Source organism: Myotis myotis, unplaced genomic scaffold (assembly GCF_014108235.1).
Source record: "Myotis myotis isolate mMyoMyo1 unplaced genomic scaffold, mMyoMyo1.p scaffold_m19_p_29, whole genome shotgun sequence".
NCBI lineage: Eukaryota > Metazoa > Chordata > Mammalia > Chiroptera > Vespertilionidae > Myotis > Myotis myotis.
In genome coordinates, this window is record NW_023416334.1 from 3,210,589 (window position 1) to 3,237,311 (window position 26,723).

Consider the following 26,723-nt stretch of genomic DNA (forward strand, 5'->3'; position numbering starts at 1 on the left):
ACCCTTCCAGTATTACAATTATGAAACAATAATATTTTAAAGGATATGGTAATATACAACAAAAGATCAAGAGAACATAATAGAACATAACAGTTCCAAACACATTCCGAATAAATTATGAAGGTTGCAAATCTAAAGGTTGGATTATTCACTAAATAGCATTGAAATTCTGGCTATTTGGTGGAAAAACCATGCACCCAGAAATAAATTCCAGCTGAATCAAAAAAATTAAAAGTTAAAAAAAAAAAGTTTTAGAGCTAGTGAAGCAAACAACAGCTAATTTATAATCTTTATGTTTAGTTCTCAGAGGTAACCACTGGCATAACAAAATTTCTTGTAATAGTTTAATTTCATAAAATATCACTAGCCCCATTGGCATGGCTCAGCGGTTGACCGTAGACCTATGAACCAGGACGTCATAGTTCAATTCCTTGTCAGGGCACATGCCCAAGTTGCAGGCCCTATCCCAAGTAGGGGACATGCAGGAGGCAGCCAATGAATGATTCTCTCTCATCACTGATGTTTCTAACTCTCTCTCCCTCTCCCTTCCTCTCTGAAATCAATAAAAATATAGTTTTAAAAAATATATATCACTAGGTCCAGATAATCTCAAAGACATTTTTTTAATCATAACAGATTTGACAATTAAGCAAAGTAGGTAATTCCCAGTGATCATATTACTGATTTTACTGCAGAAATTTAAAATTAAGAAATACCTTAAATTCAATACCTAAGCTGAATAGATGATCTCTTATTCCCATCCACCCCAATTTTTGTTTTAAGTAACTGTCAATCATCACATTGAATAATCCCATAGATCAGTAGTAATTTTTAAGCTTTTTTCTCTCATCTATAATAAAAGTATAATATGCTAGTTAGATCGGACAGCCGCACAGTGGAATAACCATCCAGATGACCTTCCAGACGACCTTCCAGACGAAGCCAGGGCTGCGAGGGCCGAGCCCCTTGCATGAATTTTGTGTATCAGACCTTTAATGGCACATATAAACTAATTACTAAAATTCTGTGGCAAGCCAAAAAATATGTTACATTTTTCACTGATCTGACAAAAAAAGGTATAATTTTGATTCATTCACACAGGATGGCTATTGTTGTGTTGGCCACTGTCATGTTTTTATTTGACAATCTAAAGGAAAAGAGGTCAGTGCCCCGACCACTTAGTCAGGTATTGCTTGTTTTAAAAACTCTTGTGGCACACTGGTTGAAAACTGCTGCCATATATGATATGGTGTAATGAAAGGAGCGCTACACTGAATGTCAAAAGACTAGATCCTGCTAGTGCCCCACTACAATTTAACAGGTCACTTCATTTCTGTGGCCCTAAGAAAACCGTAAAACAAGGTAAGACTACAGATAACCCCCAATTTACATTTGTTCTATGGATGACCTTTTTCCACTTTACAATGTTGTCAAAGTGATAGGCATTCAATAGAACCCATATTTCGAATTTCGACCTTTTCCTGGGCTAGCGATATGCAGTGCAATACTTTCTTGTGATGCTGGGCAGCAGCAGTGAGCAAGGCTACCAGTCAAAGACTTGATCAAGCCCTAGTCGGTTTGACTCAGTGGATAGAGCATCAGCTGGTGGACCTAAGGCTTGATTCCAGCAATTCCAGTCAAGGGCACATACCTCCGTTGCAGGCTCTATCCCAGGTCAGGGCTATGCGGGAGGCAACCAATCATGTGTCTTTCTCACATCGATGTTTCTCTCTCTCCATCTCTCCCCCTCCCTTCCACTCTCTCTAAAAATCAATGGAAAAATATCAAATGAGGATTAACAAAAAACAAACAAAAACAAAAATGAAGTGATCAAAAGAATAAACAGCAGATACTCTACAATGTACTGTGTTGCCAGAGTTATTTGAATATTGTGTTTTGTATTTTCCCATCCCATCAGGTCTACAATATGCCATGTCACTTGCTGCTGGCGAGAAAAGGAAAGCAATTACTCTTGAGATGAAATTACATTAGCCCAGCCCTAGCCAGGTAGCTCATGATTAGACCATCATCAGAGGCGCCAAGGTTGTGGGTTTGGTCAGGGCACATACAAGAATCAACCAGTGATGCATGAATGAGTGGAACAACAAACTGGTGTTTTTCTTTCTCTCTCTCTAAAATCAATCAATAAATAAAAAACATTTTTTTTAAAGAAATCACATTAGCACACTGTAAGCTAATGTAAGTGTTCTCAGCAAGTTTAGGGTAGCCTAGGCTAGGATGTTCCTTCAATAAGTTAGGTCTACTCAGTGCATTTTCAACTTACAATATATTCAACTTAAGATGGGTTTAGCAGGACATAACCCCATCAAGGAGCATCTGTAGATAACCTATATGACTCTACATTCTATAATTCTATAAATTATTAGCATTTTGTTTTAATCAATTTAAATTTGTTTTTGAGATCATTTTAAAGTAAAAGTAATAACAGCACACATGGAAGAATTAAACTGAAGAACTCCTCTTCAAACACAAAGAGGATTTGTATGTTATATCTGAAGACTATCCAAGTAATATAATATTTTGACCACACTAGCTCCTACGGTAGAAAAATTGGTAGTAAAATGTTCAAGGAAAACTACTACCACAAGAATACCCAAATAAAAATCAGATGCTCTACATAGCTATTGCTACATATCAGAAGCTTTTCATAGCTTTTTAATACTCCTAACAAGTCCTAATAGAAAAAGAAACAAACAAAATGTTTTCTTAACCATCTATCTAAATGTACTTTTTGCATCCTCAAACTTGGAAAGGACAAAATATCAGGCAATCTACAGACTGAGTTATTTGTGCACATATTAATCTGCTCTACTTTATAGTACTTAGTAATGTGCCCTGAACATAAAAAGCACTTAACACCAGTTATACAAAGCAATGAACTATAAATGAATCTCTAATCAATAAGTCAACATAATTAATTATGATGAACATTTTCTACATCTAGTAAAATCCATATGTGAAGTAAAAGAATAGACGGACCCTGGCTGATGTGGCTCGGTTGAGTATCGTCCTGTGCACCAAAGGTTGCTGGTTCGATTCCCAGGTAGGGAAAGCGTAGAAAGCAGCCCACCAATGTTTCGCTCTAACATGAATGTTTCTCTTCCTCTCTCTCTCTCCCCTCCCTCTCCCTCCCTCTCTCTCTAAAAATCTATTTTTAAAAATCTTGGAAGGAAGGAAGGAAGGAAGGAAGGAAGGAAGGAAGGAAGGAAGGAAGGAAGGGATAAAACTAACTACGTAAGTATGGGAAACCTCTATCATTCCCAGCCATCAATTAAGAGTTTGAAATTGTAACTAAGACGAAATACAATTAAAACTGAACAACAAAATAAACACACAAAAAAAACAAGTAACAAATATCCTGACATTTACCTACATCAGCGATTATCAACCAGTGTGCCACAAGAATTTTTAAAACATGCAATATCTGACTATTTCATCAGGGGCACTGACCTCTTTTCCCTTAGATCAGTGGTTCTCAACCTCCTAACGCCGCGACCCTTTAATACAGTTCCTCATGTTGTAGTGACCCCCAATTTCATTGTTACAAATTGAACATAATTAAAGCATAGTGATTAATCACAAAAACAATATGTAATTATATATGTGTTTTCCAATGGTCTTTGGCGACCCCTGTGAACAAGTAGTTCGACCCCCAAAGGGGTCGCGACCCACAGGTTGAGAACCATAGCCTTAGATTGTCAAATTAAAAACTGACAACAGCCAACACAATAGCCATCCAGTGTGAATGAATTAAAATTATACCTATTTTTTTGTCAGTTGGTGCTGCAGAACTTTAGTCATTAGTTTCTGTGTGCCAATGAGAAGAAAAGCTTTGAAAATTGCTGACCTACATCAATTCCTGGCCTATTCAAAGCCCTTTGCTTTCCACTGCAGATAACAATGGCAAGAAAATCTCATCCTTCACCAATTTTTTAAAAAATTTTAAAAAAACCTAACTAATCTAAATCTGCCTAGCCTGGAAACAAATTTTTAATCAATTAAATTCAAAGAAACTATAAGTTAATTTCAAACATTTTGTGCCGTTTAAAAAAAATTATATAGGCAGGCCAAATACTTAAGTCTTACTGTATAATTAAATTCAATATGATAGGCAGTTATATATACTAGTATACTAGTGACCTGGTGCACAGATTCGTGCACACTGAAAGGAAATTAGAAGGTGGCCAGCGGGACTGGGTGAGACGGGCCAGACACGCCCTGGAGCCAACCTCTCACAGTCCCTCTCCGGTGTCTGCAGAGTGAGAGGGGTCCCTACAGCAGGTGGGGTCCCTTGGCAGGTGGGGGTCCCTCAGCCTGACCTGCGGGGATCAGGCCAAAATTGGCTCTCCGGCATCCCCCGAGGGGTCCTGGAGTGCGAGAGGGCACTCTGCAAAGTTGCTGTTGTACAGGGTGTGGAACGCAAACACAAGTGTGCAGTAAACCAGATTCGGGGCCAACAGTGCCCCAGCAACAACATGACCCACAGCCGAAGGTGGAATCGCGCAGCCCTGCGAGGAACTGGGCTCTCTCCTCTCTGGTCTTGGGGTGTGTCACCCAAGAACTGCGGCTGCCAAGTCACTGCAGCTTGGCAGCTCCTGCATTGAGCGTCTGCCCCCTGGTGGTCAGTGTGTGTCACAGTGACAGGTCAGACAGTAGGAGGGACACTTAGCATATCAGCCTTTTATATGCACAGGTAGGGTCCCTAGACCTGGCTGGCGATCAGGGCTGATCGAAGCCTTTCAGCTGCCAGCCGGGGCCTTCCTTCCCCAGCTGCTGGTCAAGGCCTTCCTTCCCCAGCTGCCAGCTGGGGCCTTCCTTAGTTCCATGCTATCCCCTGGTGGTCAGCACACATCATAGCGAGTGATCGAACTCTTAGTCTCCCCATCAAACTCCAGAGGGGACAATTTGCATATTAGGTTTTTATATAGAGAGAGATATCTCAGAGAATGTTACACCACAGGTAACAAGTGTATTTGGATAAGTTGTAATGTGAATCCATTTTTCTAATTAGAATGCAATGTTTATTCATTTAATAACTATTGCAGTATCAATATTCTACCCAGAAAATAAAATCCTTTGATTTTATCTTTAAATTTGCCATAAACTTAAAGATAAAATCAGAGAAGGGCCTATCCTTCCCTCCAGAGGAGATAAAATAGATACATAAAAAGCTAAATATAAGGTAGAAAGTGTAAATGCCAAGAGATGTGCAAAAAAAGCATTTCACAGGGGCAGAGGGAGCTGTTACTACCTCACAGAAATATAGCCCTCTCAACCTACGTAAAGTAATTTCATAAGTGTTAACTTTCTTAGGCTCACAACAGCCAACCCTGAGAGAGATGCTTTCCTCCTATCATAGGTGAGGAAACTGAAGCACAGAAAGGTTGATCATATTCCAAAATGTCACAATTTCATTAAAGGAAGAATCGGGACTCTTTGTATTATATTTTCTCTGGGGGAGTAGTTCAATATATGGCAAGGCTTTTGCAAAAGAAAATAGTATTTTATTTTAATATTGCAAGTATTCACACCGTTATGTATGTATGTGCATATTATTTACATGTACGCGTTAACCTTGATTTCTAGTAACAGGTGTGCTTAAAACAAGGCAAAGCAACTGTGTACTATAAATATTAAAATAAATAAATAAACTTCCACGGGATTTTAACGAAATAAGAAAGTAAAGACTATTTCTTTTTCCAATAATTTGTGGTTATTTCTTCTGTAATTTTTACCAATTTAGACATAAGATTCTAAAATTGGGCTACTCCTGAGCCCCAGCAAATTGATTCCTTCAATAAATAACTTTATGAAAAAGTACACGAAAACATTTTGAAAAAAAACACTGAAAACTAAATCATGCCATCAGCCCTTCAGTTAGCCCATCCCATGTGACCATCAGCAGGCGCTATTGATCCCGATACGACGAACGAATGAATGAATGAATACTTGGTTGGCTTTTTTAAATCCCGGGCCTGTTGCTCTTTGCACGGTGTTCCGCCTCCCATCGTTACCTCGCCAGGGTAAACACAAGGAATGTACATTTCAAAATTGGGACATGACTGAGGAAGCAACTCTGATGCAGGTGAGTACACTCATTCCAAAGAGCAGAATTCCCCACCCCGCACCCCGCTCCGAGGCGAGCTGCTGGAGCAGCACCGGGCCCACAACATCAGCACAACTCGGGTACCAGCCCATCACTGTTCCCCCCACCCACACCTTCGGTCCTCGGCGCACCTCGTCCAGCTCATTCGAAGAATTCAAATTCGCTTTCCTCTCCATTAGGACTCATTTAATTACAGTTTCTCAAATCCCTCTGACCCCCAAAAGGAGAATTCCCCGACTTGGCATCATTATTAAAGCCAATATCCAAGGCAGAAGGTACAGAGTTCCGACCTTTGCCATCTCCACCGCGACCCGCCCTTCGCCATTCCTCTCCCGGATGATCTGCTTAGAAAGGCGAACTAGTTCGCTCCTCACGCGCTCGTCCCTCGCTGTCACCCTCCCGCACCCTCCTCTCCCGGCCGCCCACCGACTCCGCCTCCGAGCGAGCGCGGCGGCCACCGCGCGGCCCGCCGGGGTCCCGGCCGCTCGGCCCGCCGCCCCTCCCCGCCGCACACCTCCGGCCGCCCGGCCGGGCCGCAGCCCGCTCTTCCTCCAACTCCACAGCCTCCTCCACTCGCCCAGCCCGCGCGCCCCGCCGCGCCCTGGGCGGCCGAGGAGAAGGGGCCGGCGGCTGGGGCGGGCCCCCACCTGCCGGGTCCGCGACGGCCCTCGCCCCGCAGGGAGGCACCCCCGCGGCCGCTGCCCTGAGAGCCCTCGGCAGCCTCCGAGCGAGCGGGGGCCGGAGGCCGGGGCCTACTCACCGGGAGCGGGCGCAGCGTGGTAGCCGGCGCGCCCCGGGCCTGAGGGGCGGGACGCGGCCCCGGCGCGGGTCGCTACCTCGGTACCTCGCTCGGCGCGGCGAGCCGGACGCTCACTCCAGCCGCCGCTGCTGCTTCGCCACCTTGGCCGCCATCTTGACTCAACCCCGCTCCCTCCCCCAGCCGGGCGGCCGCGCTCAGGCGGCTCCGGCGCCGGCTCCTCCTCCTTCCGGAAGGTCGGAGGACCGACTCCCTCCGGGGCCCGGCTCCCAGTTCGGCCGAGCTTCCTAGGTCGCCCGCGCTCGGTCCCCTCGCCTCGCCTCGGCCTGGCGGCGGCGGTGCCCTCCCCTGAGATAGGCCCGGCAGCACCGTGCCCGACCGGGACCGGCGCTGCCATCGCGCACGGCCTGGGGCGCCCACCGCGAGCCGCCGAGTCCCCGCACTCGGGCCTCCCCCAGGCGTGAGAACGGGAAGGACGTGAGGCCCAGCCCCCGGCCCTGCGACCCCTCCTCGGCGCGGCGGGACGGCGGCGGCCGGCGCGAGCGCGGGCCGCGGGGAGGGAGCGGGCCCCCACAGGCTGGGAGCTGGACGGGTGCACATCGACCTACCCAGGTGTCTCCCAGGGCTCCGACTGTAACTCGCGCCAAGGCTTCACTGACAAGCGAACAGGCGATGCCTATTTGTCCTTGATGTCAGTCCTTACTCTGAGTCTGACTCTAGCCACTCGGAGCCTGTGACCCTGGCGACCACAAAGTGCGCCCTCAGCCTCACTCTGACGGTGAAACGATCGGACTGTGTCAGGACGCGGGTAGAAACTGACAGGAAGGGGCTCGGTCCCGAGCTGTGGCCGTCCTCGTAAACGCTACGTAAAGTAGAGGGAACTCGGTATGTGCCGGGAGGCGACCGTGCCAGCCCATCCCAGGCACCCGACCTTTCAAGCCTCACGCCTTAGGAGCGGCTTGGCGGGACGGACCGCGACTCGGAACGCAATTTGCGCGGAGCGTGGTTTCCCCCCGAGCCGGCTCCCGGGCACCTGTCCCTGTGACGCAGGCGCTGTGCCCCTCAGACGGCATGGAAGCCGTGGGTGTTGTGTGTGGGGCGGTGGCCCTCCTAGCACCGGGCATCTTCTGGGCTTGGCACTTCTTGGAACGAATGAAGAGTCAGGTGCAGGCTGGCCTGTTGGGAAGAGGAAGCCGGGCCCTCCTGGTGATCGCGCACCCCGACGACGAAGCCATGTTCTTTGCTCCCACTTTGCTAGGCTTGGCCCGCCTGAGGCACCCGGTGTTCCTGCTCTGCTTCTCTGCAGGTAGGAGGCTGCCGGCGGGGCGTTGGGACCCGGGGATGTGAAGGATGTTTAAGTGCTCACCCATCTCAGTCGAGTTTTGCCCAAAGGATTCTCTGTTGTAGAGAGTTAACGAAATATACCCCGGAAGTCCCTTCTCTGGGCGCTTCGCGGAGAGGCGGTGGCTCCAGCCTCGGGACTGCAGCGGCCGATTTCCCAGGTTTTGGGGGGGCGCCCTCAGCTTTCGCACTCCGCTAGCAAAATCACGCACAAGGGAACTGCTCACATCTGATTCCATCCAATACCCACATTTCCTTTGGAAAATGGGCCTGTACTCATTATTCTGTGGAGCCTTTGTATTTGCAGAAGGACCAAGAATAATGATCCTACCATAGTACCGAAACAGAATCTAGTTATATCATGCCTGCTCAATCCTGAAATTTTTATAGATAATTTTATAGGTCAGGAAGGGGACTTCCAAAGAATATGCCCTCCTTTACCAAACAGAAAAGGTGGAATGAGACCATGATCCTGGATTATGGCGATAATCGCACAATGTACAAATGAAGTAGTCGAACTGTACATATACAATGGGTGAATTTTTATGTTATGTAAAATTGTACCTCAATAAAGCTGTTCTTAACAAATGCCCACGACCTCTTTTTCCCATTTCATGGTGTGTCATTCCAGTTCTTTTTATAGACAGATTTTTCACAGAAATAACATTTAATATAATTTTTTCCCACTGAACATTTTTCTTTCATTTACCAAATCTATAATAATAAAAGCATAATGTATGCTAATTAGACCAGTCAGCCGAATGACCTTATGGACAAAGCCACAGCAGAGGTGGTTAGGGCCAATCAGGCAGGCAGGCAGGCAGGCAGGTGAGCGGTTAGGAGCCAGGATCCCAGATGGCGAGAGGGATGTCAGACATCCCCCAAGGAGTCCTGGGTTGGGAGAGGGTGCAGGCCGGGCTGAGGGACACCTCCCCCCCCCCCCCCCGCATGAATTTCGTGCACTGGGCCTCTAGTATTTAATAAAAATGTATGTGTACTACACTTAGAATGGCCAAAATCTGGAACACTGACAACACCAAATGCTAGTGAAGATGTAGAGCAACAGGAACTCTCACTTATTAAGGGTAGGAATGTAAGATGGTTCAGGCACTCTGGAAGGCAGTTAATTTGGCAGTTTCTTAGAAGACTAAACATACTCTTACCAAACCATCAGCAATTACTCTACTTGGTATTTATTTACACAAAGGAGTTGAAAGTATATCCATGCAAAACCCTACACACAGGTGTTTATAGCACCTATTCATAATTGCCAAAACTTGGAAGCAATTAAGATGTTCTTCAGTAGGTGAAATAAATTAATACATCCAGGCAATGGACTATTAGTGCTAAGAGAAATGAGCTGTCAAGCCATGAAAAGGCATGGAGTAACCCTAAATGCATATTACTAAGTGAAAGAAAACAACCTGAAAAGGCTACACAGTGTATGATTCCAATGAAATGATATTCTGGAAAAGGCAAAACTATGGGGACAGTAAAAGGATCGTTGTTTTCCAGGGGTTGAGATGGTAGGAAAGATGAATAACTAGATGGAGCATAGAGGAGTTTTTTAGGGCAGTGAAAATACTGTATGATATTTTAATGATGGATATATGCCCTTATGCATTGTCCAAACCCATGCAATGTACAATACCAGGAGTAAACTCTAATGTGAACTATGGGCTTAGGGTGGCAATGATATAGGTTTATCAGCTGTAACAAATGTAACACTCTGATGGGAAATGTTGATAATGGAGAAGGCTATGTATATGTGGAGACAGGGTAAATGGCAAGGAAAATCTCTATACCGTCCCCTTAATTTTGCTGTGAACCTAACAGCTTTATAAAGAATAAAGTTTTAGCCCTAACCGGTTTGGCTCAGTGGATAGAGCGTCAGCCTGCGGACTCAAGGGTCCCAGGTTCGATTCCAGTCAAGGGCATGTGCCTTGGTTATGGGCACATCCCCAGTAGGGAGTGTGCAGGAGGCAGCTGATCGATGTTTCTCTCTCATCGATGTTTCTAACTCTCTATCCATCTCCCTTCCTCTCTGTAAAAAATCAATAAAATATTAAAAAAAAAAGAATAAAGTTTTAATTTAAAAAATTGTATGCTAGGCCTTATGCTATTCCCTAGGAATAAATAGTAAAACCAAGCTAGATAAGGACTATGTCCTTGTGAAACTTATAATTTAAACATTTACCCATATTAATAAGAACTAGTATATATCCTTTTAAATAGTCTCATAGAGATAAATCTTAATTTAGTCATCCCTTATTATATGTCTATTTAGGGTTGTTGTTTTTTCCAGTTTATCTCCATTACAAATAACAGCAAACATCTATATGTATTCCATAGTAATTTATTAGGACTGATTTCTAAAGTTGGTTGTTTTAAAGCTTTTCATGCAAATTATATTCCCAAAAATATACCAACTTATAGTCTCACTGACTGGTAATGAGAATCTGTCTTTTTTTTTTTTAATGGAATTTATTGGGGTGACACTGGTTAACAAAATTATACAGGTTTCAGGTGCACATATCTATACACTATATTGCATGTTCACCACCCTAAATCAAGTCTCCCTCACCATTTATCCCCCATACACTCCTCCACTTTCTCCCAACAGCCCCCTCCCTGCCGCAGCCCACAATCACCACACTATTGTCCATATCCATGAGTGTTTTATCCTTTTTTTTTTTTTTGCTTGATCCCTCCACCACTCCCACCCAGACCCCCAACCGCCAACCTATCCTCAACAGCTGTCAACCTGCTCTCTATGAACCTGTCTCTGTTTTGCTTGTTAGTTCACTTTGTTCCTTAAATTCCACATATGAGTGAAATCACATGGTACTAGTCTTTCTCTGACTGGCTTATTTCATTCAGCATAATACTCTCCAGATCCATCCATACTGTTGCAAAGGTAAGATCCTTCTTTTTTATGGCCAAGTAGTATTCCATTGTGTAAATGTACCACAGCTTTTTTATCCAATCATCTACTGATGAACACCTGGGCTGCTTCCAAATCTTGGCCGTTGTAAATGCTGCAAGTAATATAAGGGTGCATACATATATTCTTTCGAATTAGCGTTTCCGGTTTTCTCAGATAAATTCCCAGAAGTGTAATCACTGGTTCATAAGGCAGTTCCATTTTTAGTTTTTTAAGGTGATTCCATACTGCTCTCCATAGTGGCTACACCAATCTGTATTCCTACCAATAGTGCACAAGGATTCCCTTTTCTCCACATCCTCTCCAACATTTGTTATTTGTTGGTTTATTGATGATAACCATTCTGACAAGTGTGAGGTGATATCTCATTGTGGTTTTAATCTGCATCTCTCTGATGATTAGTGACATCAAGTATCTTTTCATGTTTATTGTCCATTTGTATGTCCTCTTTGGAGAAGTGTCTGTTTAGGTCTTTTGCCCATTTTTTAATTGGATTGTTTGGATTTTTTGGTGTTGAGTTTTATAAGTTCTTTATAAATTTTGGATATTCGCCCCTTATCAGATGTTTCATTGGCAAATATGTTCTCCCACTCAGTGGGTTGTCTTTTCATTTTGTCGATTGTTTCCTTTGCTGTGCAAAAACTTTTTAGTTTGATATAGTCCCATTTGTTTAATTTTTCTTTTGTTGTCCTTGCCCAAGCAGATATATCAGAAAAAAATATTGCTTTGAGAAATGTCCAAGATTTTACTGCCTATGTTTTTTTCTAGGATTTTTATGGTTTTGAGTCTAACATTTAAGTCTTCAATCCATTTTGAGTTTATTCTATGGTGTAAGAAAGTGGTCTAGTTTCACTTTTTGCGTGTATCTGTCCAATATTCACAATATCATTTGTTGAATAGATTATTTTTACCTCATTGTATGTTTTGCCTCCTTTGTCAACTATTTTTTTAAAATATATTTTATTGATTATTTTTACAGAGAGGAAGGGAGATGGATAGAGAGTTAGAAACATCAATGAGAGAGAAACATTGATCAGCTGCCTCCCGCACAGCCCCTACTGGGGACATGCCCGAAACCATGGTACATGCCCTTGACCAGAATCGAACCTGGGACCCTTCAGTCTGCAGGCCAACACTCTATCCACTGAGCCAAACCGGTTAGGGCTCCTTTGTCAACTATTCATTGACTTTAAAGGCATGGATTTATTTCTGGGCTCTCAGTTCTGTTCCATTGATTTATGTCTGTTTTTATGCCAGTATCACACTGTTTTGATTACTATGGGCTTGTAATATGTATAGTTTGATATCAGGTAGCATGATTCTTCCAACTTAGTTCTTCTTTCTCAAGATTGCTATAGCTATTCAGGGTCTCTTGTGGTTCCATATAAATTTTTGGAATATTTGTTCTAGTCCTATGAAATATGCCATTGCATACTGATAGGAATTGCATTGAATCTATAGATTGTTTGGAGTGGTAGGAACATTTTAATGGTGTTAATTCTTCCTATCCATGAACACATATATGCTTCCACTTATTTGTATTTTCTTCATTGTCTTTCTTCAGTGTCTTATGATTTTCTAAGTACAGGTCTTTTACATCCTTGGTTAAATTTATTCCTAGGTATTTTATTTTATTTTTGAAGCAATTGTTGACGGGATTGTTTTCTTAGTTTCCCTTACTGATAGTTCAGTATTGGTGTATAAAAATGCAACTGAGCCCGGCCGGGTGGTTCAGTGGTTGAGTGTCAACTCATGAACCAGGAGGTCAGGGTTGGATTCCTGGTCAGGTCACATGTCCAGGTTGTGAGCTCAATCCCTGGTGGGAGCTGTGCAGGAGGCAACCGATCAATGATTCTCTCTCATCATTGGTGTTTCTCTCTCTCTCTCTCTCTCTCTCTCTCTCTCTCTCTCTCTCTCTCTCTCTCTCTCTCTCTCTTTCTCTTCCTCTCTCTGAAACCAATATTTTATTTAATATATTTTTTTTTAATGCAACTCTTCCTGGATATTTGTTTTATATCCTGCTACTTTACTGAATTCATTTATAAGTTCTAATGGTTTTTTGCTGGTATTTTTAGGGTTCTCTATATACAGTATCATATCATGAGAATCTCTGTTTTAATATATATAGTACCCTCTCTAGCATTGAATAGTATTTTTAAATAATATTTCTTTATTTGATTAATATTTATTTGCTAAAAGTAAACTATTTTTCATCATTCTTGAGAATTTGGGTCTAAGCACTTCTCAATTTGTGCTGATATGGATATCAATTGCAAATAAATGTAGTTAAAGGCCTTTTGTTGGTTTTACTTTTGCTTTTCACTTTATTTATCTTTTATACTACAATGATAACTATAGAAGTCAAATTATAAGCTGATTTGTTTCAAGATCTGGAAAAGAAGTCTGGGTTTTATTAACAAAGTATTATAGGTGCATTGGATTCTTTATTGTTGTTGTTAATCCTCACCCAAAGATATTTTTTCCATTGATTTTTAGAAAGAGTAGAACTGAGGGAATGAGAGAGAGAAACAGTGATGTGAGAGAGACACATACTAGTAGATGGGTTATCTCCTGCGCCTGCCCCTACCTGGCTGGGGATCAAACCTATAACCCATGTACTTGCCCTTGACTGAGAATCAAACCCAAGACACTTTGTTGCTGGGCTGACACTCTAACCATTGGGAAACCCCAGCCAGGTCAATGTATTGGTTTCTTTTATAAATTTCTCCTTATTTTTCAATAGGTTGGGACCAAAAATCAAAATTGTTTCAAATAAAAAAAGTGTGCCCTTAGCACATATTAAACACCCAGTATCCTTATTGTTGTTTTATTTCTTCCTCTGAATTCAACTTGCTATTTAGATTGTTTTCTCTTTTAATTTTTAAAATTACTTTCAAAATTCCCAGTTCATTCAAAAATGGTGTATTAAACATTAAATTGGTATATTAAACTACTGACTTACTCTAACCTGAAAAAAAAGGAAAGTTAATAATTTGTGATACCATATAATGAAAACTGTAAGGGTGTGTGATAAAGTACGGTGGACACAAAATGAAGGAAAGCATGGATTCTCTTTTCAGGGGGTTGGATTAAAGAAACTTCTCCAAAGAGGCTTTCTTTTGAGCTGGTCTTTAAGAATAGGACAGGGTATATAGAAAATGGGGCAAGTCATTATAGGCAATAGTAAAGTCATCAGTAAGTCTTGGACTTGTATGAATAATTCATTCTAACTATATCTCCAGTTTTCAAGGGTAGGGAGAAGCAGGAAAAAATACAGTATTTTGTTATTAGTGGGTTATTTAATTTCAGCAATCCTATGACAGGACTTATTATATTAAAAAAACATTATACTAGTAAACATCCAGAATGTGTTATTCCCATTTTACAGATAGGGAAATTGAATTATGAAAAAGTTAAAGTAACTTGACCAAAGTGACCAGCTAGAATGTAGAGGAGCCAGGACCCCGTGGCTCTTCCTTGTCGTAAACTGTTCAGCATAAAAGTAATCCATCTGCCTTTCGCATTGCCTTGTATACTATGTCAGATAAAATAACTTTTGATTTCCAGTGTATGATTCCAGAAACACTAATTTATCAAGTTGCTATTTCTTAAAAAATGGTTTGGCCTGACTAGTTTGGTTAAATTTAGCCAGATGTGCTGTCCCCCATTCAGAGGTTCAAATTCCTTGTTAGAATATTAACATCTTTGAGAAATCTTGCTGTAAAAAATCCTATTTAACTTTATTTAGTCTAGCATTTCTCTCCATTTATGTAACCTGTTACTATACAGGTAGGAGAAAGCTATAGTAGATAGTCGGGTGTTATGAATACATTTGGTTGGAGAGTTAAAACAACCAGTTCTGTGTTTTGGGAAGCTCATTCTGGTGGCAATTGGAGAATGGTTTGGAGGCCACGACTGGAATCGGGAACAAATTTAGCTCATCCTTTCACCTCCAGATGCACTGCCAACTCTCATATAACAAATTTTCATGTATTTCCAATCTACATACTAGTCCTTTACTCAGTTTGGACTCACTATGCCAATATCATGCGTCTTAATTACTGTAGATTTTACGGCAGTATTATCTGGTATAGCCAGCCCTCCGATTTGTTGTTCTTCAGCGTGTATTTGCTGTTTTTTGCCTTTTTTCCTCTGCGTATATTTTAGAGTTAGTTTGGTCACATTGAAGGAAAAACCTTGTTGGCATTTTCATTGGAATCTCACTGACTATTGATCATTATAGAGAAAATTGACTTTTTCCAATATAAAGTCTTTCCATCTGATTTTATAGTATGTCCCTTCATTTTTACTGGCTTTCTACAATGTGTCTTTTTTTGTGTCTGTTAATAGTTTTGTAATAAAGGTCTTACATATGTAGTATTGAGATGATTCATAATTTTGTTCTTTAATCTATTTCTCATGTCTAGGCGTTCATTGTGCAAATTCTTTAAATATATTAAGCACATATCTGCTCTAATAATTCTAATTTCTGCGATCTGTGTGTCTGATTCTGCTCTTCGAGTAACTCATTCTGAGTGACTTGTTTCCATGTGTATTTTGTGATTTTTTTTTATTGTAAGTACATATTCCTTGAAAACATACTTGTGATGATATTTTGATGAATTATGTTTGCTTCAGCCAGGCAGCAAAGGACACTACACTAAAATTTTTAAATGATGGAGATTTTTTTTCAGTCCATAGAGGTATAAATTCAGGGTCCAAACACAAGCGCATTAGTTGTCTGATGCTGTATAACAAATTATCTCGCCGAAACCGGTTTGGCTCAGTGGATAGAGCGTCGGCTTGCGGACTGAGGGGTCAAGGGCATGTACCTGGGTTGCGGGCACATCCCCAGTGGGAGATGTGCAGGAGGCAGCTGATCGATGTTTCTCTCCCATCGATGTTTCTAACTCTCTATCTCTCTCCCTTCCTCTCTGTAAAAAATCAATAAAATATATTTTAAAAAAAAAAAAAAACAAATTATCTCGAAACTAGTGGCTTAAATAGTAATAAACTTTATCTCTCATGGTTTCAGAGTACAGTTGTCTCTGCCTCGGCATGTTTCGTATCCAAAGCTGGAGGATCCAAAGGCTGGGGACTAGAATCACCTGACTTAGCTAGAGATATTGGCCAGAACATCTACATAGAGTCCACATATACTAAATCCACGTAGCTTGGGCTTCGTCACAGTCCAGTGGCTGTTTCTGGGCTAGTATCCGGAGAGGCAGCCACATCACTTTTATGGCCTAGCCTTGGAAATCACGCCGTATCACTTCATTGAATTCTGCTTGTCGAGGCAGTCACAAGTCACATCCAGGTTCAAGGAGAGAAATAGACTTCAGCTCTTCATAGGGAGCAACAAGGTTCTAGAGGTGCATGTGGGACTAGAAATACTGCTGTAGCTACTTCTGGATAATACAGTGTGCCACACCAAGTAAAGGCGAGTGTACGGTTAACAGTCCTTCGGAGGTGGCATCTCCCTAGAACCAAGTCTGAGACAGAGATGTGGCTTCACATTTCCATGGAGGTTATCTGGTTCACCCACTGTGGTATTGCCTTTTGAAGGTCCTGTCTTTGTGTGGAGTTCTCCGTATTTGTGCCCACACTTTATCTCCTGCCCTGATTTTAGGCCACCGGGCATAGGCAGATACTCCAGCTTCAGCTCCACCCTACTTATCTGGTTTGTGCTTCCCTATGTTGAAAACCTCAAAGATAGCCGTTGCCTTCCTGCTAATTCAGCTATACTTTCTGTTACAGGTTTGCCTTGTATTTCACATGTTTAGGTGTCCTATATTAAGAGGGTTTCTCCAGGCATCTGATTGATTCATCATATTTCCTAAAACAACTTATCAGGATATTTTTAATAATGATTTTTAATCATAAATAATTCTTCAAAGTATTCCTTATTGAGAGATATTTAGATCTAGCCTCAGAATTATTAGTCTCATCTGTCTCTTTTCTTTCTGACGCCAAATTTTTGAGATTTCTAAAAACAAAAAAAAAAATACAACATCTTCAGTACTGACTATATTCTATTAAGAATGGAATAAATTACTCCTGGCCAGTTTTCCTCAGTGGTTAGAGCATTAGCCTGTGGACCAAAGGGTATATTGGGTTTGATTTCCGATCAAGGACAAGTACCTGGGAGCATGTAGGAGGCAACCAGTTGATGTCTCTCTCACATCAATGTTTATCTCTCTCTCATCTTCCCCCCCCCCGCCCCGTCCTTCCACTTTCTCTAAAAATCAATGGAAAAAATATCCACGGGTGAGGATTAACCCCCTCCCCAAGAAAGAATGGAATAAATTAGTAATATTTAAAAATCTAAATTATGTTTAAGGGAGCTATAAAACTTCACAACATGACTCAAAGGTTACATATCTGTGGTCCTATTTTGTAAATATACATATATATAAATACTTGGGCACTTTTCTCTAAGGTTTAGATTAATAGGATTTCTATATGATAATGCCAACCAAAGAATGCATAGGGATCAATGAAAACAATGCCTATTCATAAATGTTGATTTTGATGGTAGGTTAACTGTTCATAAGAATACTAGAGGCCTGGTGTGCGAGATTCATGCACCAATAGGGTCCCTAAGCCTGGCTGGCGATCAGGGCCAATCGGGGCCTTCTGGTTGCCTGCTGGAGCCTTCCTTCCCCCGCTGCAGGCTGCTGGCTGCCGGCTGGGGCCTTCCTTGGTTCTGCACCACCCCTTGGTGGTCAGCGCACATCATAACGATCAAACGAACTCCTGGTTGAACTCCTGGGGGGACAATTTGCATATTAGGCTTTTATATAGAGAGATTATATATTTCTAAGTATATATTTACTTAGCTTTCTTATAATTCAGCTTAGGATTTATATGTCAGGTAATCTTATATACATCCCCTATTTTGAATCTAATATACTGTATGTGTTCCTAAAAATATTTATGTCCTGCTGCGTATTTATTTACTTAATTGAAGAATGTTACACTCTTTCCAAAGTTTTTATTTACTCAATGAGTTAAGACTTTTAAGTGCAAATATAAAGGACTTGCTTAAACTATGAGAAGCCATAAAAGAAATGTTAATGAACAGGGAAGAGATCATGTCAGAGACCAAAGAAAATTCTACAGTGACAAAGGTTGTCTGTGAACAGTGAAAAAGGGAAAGAAACAAGCGTGGAAAAAAAAAAAATGCAGCCCTGGCCAGTGTGGCTCAATTGGCTGGGTGCCATGTCCTGTGCATCATGAGGTCACCTGTTCCATTCCCTGTCAGGACACATACCCGGGTTGTGGGCTCAATCCCCAGTAGGGGGCGTGCAGGAGGCAGCCGATCGATAGTTCTCTCTCATCAGTGTTTCTTTCCCCCTCTCTCCCCCTCTCTAAAATCAATAAAAACATTTTTTTAAAAGAAAGAAAGGAGCCGGTTTGGCTCAGTAGATAGAGTGTCAGCCTGCAGACTGAAGGATTCCCGGTTCGATTCTGGTAAAGGGCACATATCTTGGTTGCAGGCTCCTTCCTCCCCAGCCGGGCCATGGTCAGGGCTTGTGCAGGAGGCAACCAATCGATGCGTTTCTCTCACATTGATGTTTCTCTCTGTCTTCCCCTCTCTCTTCTACTCTAAAAAATCAGTGGAAAAATATCCTCGGGTGAGGATTTTAAAAAATAATAAAAGAAAGAAAGGGAATGTAATAGGACTAACCTGATAGGAGTATAGAATGGGAATAATCAACAAAATGTAGTGAATTTTGAAGAGCTTAGTATTGGAAATACTTGTTATAACTGCTCATTGCAGTGAGCTGAACACTGTTTTTATGCAGTGCATACGTCTCATTCCATCTGGTACAAATATGCCTGTCATATTCAGAAAAACACAGTTTCCAATATGGTTGGCCTTGTTAATGACTATCCATGGTCATAGATCAGAGTACCTAACGAAAAGTCACATTTCCATCACTAATGGTAAATATTAATGTACTCCTTTTGGGAACAATGAAAAAACACATACTTACAAATATAGGTATATTGGTTGATAATAGCATGTGGCAGTGTTTCTTAATCTTGGCTGCATAATATGCTCAGTATTTTTTTAATGAGCTTTTAAAAAATTATTTTGCCAATTTTAAAGGCATAACTTTGTTTTACAGTGATAACTCATAATTGAAATATTTTTTATTCAATGCAAATCTAATTTTTAAAATATTTTTATTTTGGTAAAATATACATAACAAAATTTACCATCTTAGTCATATTTAAGTATTCAATTCAAAGAGTGGCATTAAGTACACTCACAATATTGTATAATCATCTCCACTGTCTATTTTCAGAACGTTTTCATCATCCCAAACAGAATTCCACCTACTAATAACTCTCATTCCTTCCTCTCCCCAACCCCTGGCAACCACTATTCTATTTTCTGTATCTATGAAATTGACTATTCTAAATACTTCATATTAGTGGAATCATAGAATAATTGTCCTCTTATATCCCATGTATTTTAATTAGCATGTTTTCAAAGTTTGAAGAATATATCAGAACTTTATTCCTTTTTGTTAGTGTTATTAATCCTCACCCAAGGATATTTTTCCTATTGCTTTTCAGAGAGAGTGGAAAGGAAGGAGGTAGGAGGAGAGAGACAGAGGAGAGAGAGACATCAATGTGAGAAAGACACATGGATTGGTTGCCTCCTGCACACACCCTAATTAAGGCCAGGGATCAAACCTGCAACTCAGGTATGTACCCTTGACCAGGAATTGAACCCATGACCCTTCAGTGCACAGGCCGATGCTCTAACCATCGAGTAACACCGGCCAGGGCAGAATTTTATTCCTTTTTAAGACTGAATAATACCCCATTATATGTATACACCACATTTGCTTATCCATTCATCTACTTATGGGCACTTGGATTGTTTCCATTTTTCAGCTGTTGTGAATAATGCTGCTATGAACATGGGTATACAAGATCTGTTTGAATCCCTGTTTACAGTTCTTTTGTGTATATACTTAGGAGTAGAATTGCTGATTTGTATGATACTTCTCTTTTAAAATTTTTGAGGAGTCACCGGCTCTTTCCCAGCAGTTGTACTATTTTATGTTCCCATGAGCAGTGCGTGAGGGTTCTAATTTCTCCACATCCTCACCTACACTTATAATTTAACATTTGTTTATTTTGTGTGGCTTTTTTTATACTAAACTGTCCTAGTGGGTATAAAAAGATATCTCATTGTGGTTCTGCTTGCATTTCCCTGATGACTAATGATATTGAGCATCTTTTCACATGCTTATTGGCCATCTGTTCATCTTTGGAGAAATGTCTATTCCGGTAATTTGCCCCCTTTTTTATTCTAGTTTCGTTTTTAAATCATGATTTCTCCAACTGGGTTCTGTGGTATATTCTAAAGGAAGAGGGTCTAAGCTCTTCCAGTTTCAGCTCCTTTGGGGAACCCAGGCCTTTGTGCTCCAGTGACACTGCCTCCTTTTCTCTCTCCCACCGAGGGTTGGTAGTCACTTCTTGCTGTGGCTAATCTTTGGGTCACTTCACTGTTCCCTGTTTGACCCTCAAATCCTCCATCAGTTATGTATCAAATTCTTTTAATTAACTTCTTAAACTGATGTAAATATTTGATATAATTTCTGTTTTTCTGGGCAGACCCTAACTGTATCAGCATCTAAACTCCCTCATTTCAGAGTTGAGAATATGTTGACCTTATTTTCTTCCAAATGTATTTTAAAAGTGTCTTGGTCATTATGTTCAAGGAAAAACCTTGCTGGCATTCCTGAAACTGGGAACTTTACAAATTTCTTCAGATTCATGAGATTAGTAGAAGGCCAGGAATTGGGACCACAATGCTTTGATTCTCAATCCTCTTCTCCCTCTAATAAATTAAAACTTGCAAGGTAGGGATCAGGGTAACTAAAGGAGTGGGACAGGGGACTTTACTTTTTTACTATTCCTTTTGATTTTTAACCACATAATTCTTTTACCTATTTAGAATAAATTTAAAATATTTAAAGTAAAATAAAATGTCTACCTTTATACATGTGGTATATAAATGTGGGTCTTTACAAAGTGTCTTTTTGTTTTAAATGTCAGCTTGCTTGCTAGTTATTAGTTTTCACAAAACAGAAGACTTCACTAAGCATGCAATTATTCATAAGCTTACACACACACACACACACACACACACACAAAATGTAGTTCTATATACTGGTAAATAAATCTATGTTAATCCCATTTATTTTCGTTTTCTAGAATAATGATCTTCAAACATTTTTTGGTAATATTTTCCAATATGTATCTATACTTCAATTATGTGTAACGTATATTTATAATTATAATAATTACATGGACCACCGAACTAATGTGTACATTATAAAACATTAACAAAAGTTGATATTTGGCCTGGCTCATGTGGCTTAGTGTTTGAGCATCAACTCATTAACCAAGAGGTCACCGGTTCCATACCAAGTCAGGGCACTTGCCTAGGATTAGAGATTGATCTCCAATAGGGGGCGTGCAGGAGGTAGCCGATGGATGTTTCTATCTTTTTATCCCTCTCCCTTCCTATCTTTCTAAAATCAATAAAAAACATGTTTATTTTTTTTTAAGTTGACATTTTTAAAAATAAAAACTCAACAAGGTAAACAACTTAAGAGAAGAAATTCTAAAGCTTTTTCTCTACCCCAGTAGTTTATCTTGTGCCTCCTGGGATGCAGCCACCCTACTTGGATGCTGTATTAGAGTGTTTCAATTAAGAGTTGATGAAGAATCTCAAACATTTAATCTGTTGAAGTGCCCACATGTTCACCAAACTTAGTGAAAATATTTAGCGATCTCTAACTTCAACTCACTACCCTGTTTTAAATTTCTTAAACACCAAGCAATAAAACTGGCTCCATAAACACATTACTTCATCAGTTTCTCACAACTATAATCAGAGCCTCTGAACGTCAGGATCACATCACTAGTATACATTAGACTCTTTCACAACAGATCAAATAACCTTAAGACAAAAGGGGAACCACCAGTGTGGCTCAGTGGTTGAGCATCAATCTGTGAACCAGGAGGTCACGTTCAATTCCCATTAGGGGACATGCAGAATGCAGCCAATCAATGATTCTCTCTCATCATTGCTGTTTCTATTTCTCCATCTCCCTCTCCTAAATCAATAAAAAAAAAATGTTTTTTTTAATGGGAGAGGGTATGCGTACAGATTTGGGAGAAACTTAAAATAGTAATGACCATCACAAAACTGACTAGTTTCTGTCTTTAAAAAATGGTAAGGCAACTAAAAAACAAAATAGAAACAGAGGCATGATGAATACATTTAAAAAGTGTTAACAGAAAATTGTGATAAGAACTACATTATGCTATTATCTGGAGACTTTTTCGGTTAGTCCCCTTATTCGATACAATGTAATGACTGGCTCCTATCTGGGTTTAAGCAGCTGAAAACTAGCACTTGAGTGATCCCTGCCAAAGGTGAAGGTTTCCATGGAGTTCTCCGAGTTCCCAGGAGCACGAAGCAGAACCTCTCTGTTCAGTGCCCCCCAAGAACCTGCAGTGCGCTGGGCACCAGGGTTATGCAAAGTTGAATGAGACCCTGACTTTTTAGGTCAAGTGACATTTAGGAATTAATAACTCGATCATGGAGAAAAGTTCCTACTTAAGAGCAGAATACTGGAAATAATTATCTGCCGGGGAAAACAGGACCAGGCATCCTGGGGGGAAGACCATTTGATCTGGACGATGAAGATGAATTGTAGTTCAGGAAGAGGAGGAGTGGGAAGGTAAAGAAGTCAAGGAAAGAGAAATTAACACTGAGCACCCAACTGGGTGAATGTGTATTATCTCGTGTAACCGTCAGGAAAACCTTGAAGTGAGAAACGAATGTGGAGAAACTGGCTCAAGAAGGTTGAGGAACTAGCACAAATCACACGTGCAGTTCTCTCTGCCGAGATTGATTCAAGGCTGCATAGCTAGGTGAGGGCCGTGTAGTGATACCAACATTTCACTGTATATTATTCGTGAGGATACAGAGGAGTTGCACTTGCCAGGACTGTTCTTAGGAAGCATAGTATATGTGTTGGGAAAATAAAGAATGCGTAAGCTATTTGGGATGCGGATGTCGCCGGGGTCTCAGAAGGGCATGCTGGCATAGCTGGTTGTTTCAAAGGGGGATATTTTCCTGAATGAGGCTGCATCTTTTCCTGTAATACTCAGGAGTCTCTTCTTTAAATAAATGTTTAACAGATATTTAAGGACTATTCATTTAAAAGGGCTCCAACTAATAGTGTGCTCAGGATCTCACTTGTTCTTGAGTGGTTATAGAAGGGTTAATCCTTAATCTGCTTAACTCCGAACCCATTGCTGTCTTGAGATATACAGTGCTGCCTATGGTATGAAACTGGCGTGCAGACAGACAGGCAGATAGGCAACCTACAGAGAGATAGATGCAGAGATTGGGGAAGAACTAAATGGTGATTCTAAAGATTGTGCTGCTGGTCTTCTCCCAGGAGTGTCTGGTTATAATCTTAATGTATTTTCTTCAGCTTTTTATCATAACCACAAATTTTTCAGGTAACTCCTATGAGGAACAAGATGAGGTAAGAATGAGTGAAACCATAAGTCTCTGTTAAATCTTCCACTGTGTATTTGTCATCTTCAGGGAATTACTACAATCAAGGGGAGATTCGTAAGAAAGAACTTTTGCAGAGCTGTGATGTTTTGGGGATTCCACCCACCAATGTAATGATTATTGACAGCAGGTAATTCATCTGTATTAAAGATTTGATTGACAACACATCTAATGTTTCACTATATTAGCTGCTGCTTATGAAATATATTCTTTATCATGTTAAACGCTGTTGGGAAGTGATGCTCACTTCCTCACTGTGTTAGATTGAGCGAGGAGGGAGCTCCTGTTCACATCAGTGCCCTACAAAGAGATAAGGGAAAGTTTCGATTTATTCTCAGTTTTACTTGGCTCAGGGTAAACTGTTGGGATCATTGTGGGGGAACTTCTTCTCTGTCAATGCCCGTGGATTTTGTAATGCTTTTGAAAGCACAAATCTGGGGCCAGACTGCCGGGACTAAAACCCCAGCTTCATCAGGTTATTAACTGTGCGTGTGGGGAAGTTGCCTAGTCTCTGTTCCTAAACTTCTTCCTCAGTAACCCTTGGGAGATACATGGTTTTGAGTCAGTTTGTGAAATAAATCATTGCTCTCTTATTTTCAAAGATGACATACTTCCCTTTTACACTGTGGTTATATGTTGTGATTTATTTTCTCACTGTTAATGATAATATTAATGGGCTTCTCTGCTCAGGCACCCCATTTGCACACAGACTTCTGCCTGTGCGGTTGGCTCAGCAATGCAAGATGTTTTTTGAGGATTAGATCTGAGTTGTGAGAACTGTAGTCAAACCAAACATCTCAGCTCGGTTATAAAGTTCCCTACTCTTGTCATGTCATCATTTTTTACATGTTTTCTGCATCCTGAAGATCATGCAGCTTCAACAAGTAGCATACTTGTTGAAATGCTACTGTAGAGGTGTAGTAAACTTGTTAAGAATAAATTTGTCAAGAAGCCAGTTTGAAGATGAAAAGAAACCATGTACCTTGGTCTGCTCAGGCGACCATAGGAAAGTTCCAGTAGGGTGGCTCCAACAACAGCCATGTGTGATCTCAGAGTTCTGGAGGCTGAAACTCCCAGATCACGGCCCCATGGGTGGGCTCTGGAGAGGATTTGCTTCTTAGCTTGCAGGCGGCCGTCCTCTCACCGTATGCTCACATGGAGGGAGAGAGAGGAGAGAAATTTCCCTTTCTCTTCTTAGGCCACCAGTCCTATAGGATTAGGGTTCTACCATTATGACCTCACTTAACCTGAATTACTTCCTAAAGACCCTATCACCAAATACAGTCACATTGGGGGTTAATGCTTCAACAGATGGATTTGGGGAGGATGCAGTCAGTTCCTAGCAACATGCAACCTTTAGTCTTTCAGTCTCTAACTTCATAATCCAGAAAAGGCAGAGCTTTAGAATTTTATTTCAGGTGATTTAGATGAGTCAGAGAGAAGAATGAAGGGTAAGAAGAGAAAGGAACGTTTTATGGAGGGCCTATACTCATAATAATGACAGTAAATATGTATTAAATCATCATTGTCAGTACCCAAAACCATACTAAATACATGATCTTAATGCTTAAAGAAATACAATTACTTGTCTGATGTTATAGATAAGAAACTGAGGAATAGTGAGAGATTGAGTAATTTGCCCGTTGTCATCCAGCATAGGTGGTATAGAGCTGGCGTTTGAATTGAAGCAGTTTGGCTCCAGAGCCTCTGCTTCAACCACTATATTTTATGCCCACTCCATGCCTGACAAAGGCCATCTCATGTAATTCTTCCACTATTGTGCAAGAAAGGTTTTATTATCCTTTTTTGTTTCACTCAAAGAAACTGAAGCTCATAGACATTGAGAGAATCCTCTGAGGCCTTGCCAATGTGGCGCAGTTGGTTGAGCATTGTCCTGTGCACCAAGAGGTCACCTATTCAATTCCTGATCAGGGTAGCAGGCACGATCTCCAGTACGGGGCGTGCAGAAGGCAGCCGATCGATGTTTCTATCGCCATCTCCCTTCCTCTCTCTCTAAAATCAATAAAAACATACTTTTTTTAAAAAAGAGAATCCTTGCCTGGCCAGCATGGCTCAGTGGTTGAGCGTTGACCTATGAGCCAAGAGGTCAAGGTTTAATTCCCAATCAGGGCACATGCCCAGGTTGCAGGCTCAATCCCCAGTGTGGGGTGTGCAGGAGGCGCCAATCAATGATTCTCTCTCATCATTGATGTTTCTCTCTCTCTCTCCCTCTCCCTTCCTCTCTGAAATCAATAAAAGTATATTTAAAAAAAATTTTTTTTAAAGAGACCCCCAGAGGTTTAGTAAATGGCAGTGCTAGAATTCAAAAACAGAAAGGAAGACGGGATTGATTCCTGGCTTTCTGCAGGAAAGTAAGCCACCACTTTGTTACTGCACTTGAAGACCAATGTATTATCTGAATGCATTTAATGACATTGTGCATGGTCAGTTTCCCTCCATTGTTCTGAACTTCATTGCTGGATTTCTAGGAGATATTTAGCAAGAGGAGCCTACCAAGTAAACCCCTTATCTAATTTCTTAAAGAGGGGGAAAATTCAGTTCTCAAAAAAAGAAGGCGTAATTTCAGTCATTAGACACCTAAATGGATACTTTCAGTAATTCTACCCAGTTCCATAATATCTATGGGTTCTGTTAACTTAATGAGTCATATGATATTGAAATGCATATTGTTAATAATACATAGTCAAAGGCACTGTAATAGATGTTGAAGAAAGAGCAGAGCAGTTCAAGATGCAGGAGCTGAATAGTAGGTGCTGGCCTGGCAGTCACCACAGCTGGTTTGTGGAAGGCTGTTCCACTGTGATGCTGAAAGCCAGGCTAGGAGGGCAGTTAGAGACGGTAACTGAAGCATTTGGGAATTGTATGTGATTAGAAAATGCAACCTGTGGATTTAGTGCTCATTTGT

At 41.0% G+C, this 26,723-nt stretch overlaps 2 protein-coding genes across 19 annotated transcripts in view; one reads left to right on the top strand and one right to left on the bottom strand.

Moving 5' to 3' along the window:
- NCOR1 (nuclear receptor corepressor 1) overlaps window positions 1–7,609 on the bottom strand; it is a 231,918-nt gene extending 224,309 nt beyond the window's left edge. For 14 of the 16 annotated variants that reach the window (XM_036296355.1, XM_036296348.1, XM_036296347.1 and 11 more), the window contains exon 1: window positions 6,888–7,019. The gene's annotated coding sequence lies outside the window, so the exon portion shown is untranslated. Of the gene's footprint in view, window positions 1–6,887; window positions 7,069–7,492 lie in introns of those variants that run through there. The other 2 variants (XM_036296340.1, XM_036296341.1) reach the window with 2 other exon arrangements.
- Window positions 7,610–7,740: 131 nt separating this feature from the next.
- Window positions 7,741–26,723, top strand: part of PIGL (phosphatidylinositol glycan anchor biosynthesis class L) — a 65,412-nt gene continuing 46,429 nt past the window's right edge. For 2 of the 3 annotated variants that reach the window (XM_036296364.1, XM_036296366.1), the window contains exon 1: window positions 7,741–8,190. In XM_036296364.1, coding sequence (XP_036152257.1) covers window positions 7,772–8,190 — 419 coding nt within the window. In that variant the 5' untranslated portion in view covers window positions 7,741–7,771. Of the gene's footprint in view, window positions 8,191–23,827; window positions 23,928–26,723 lie in introns of all 3 variants that reach the window. The other variant, XM_036296365.1, reaches the window with a different exon arrangement.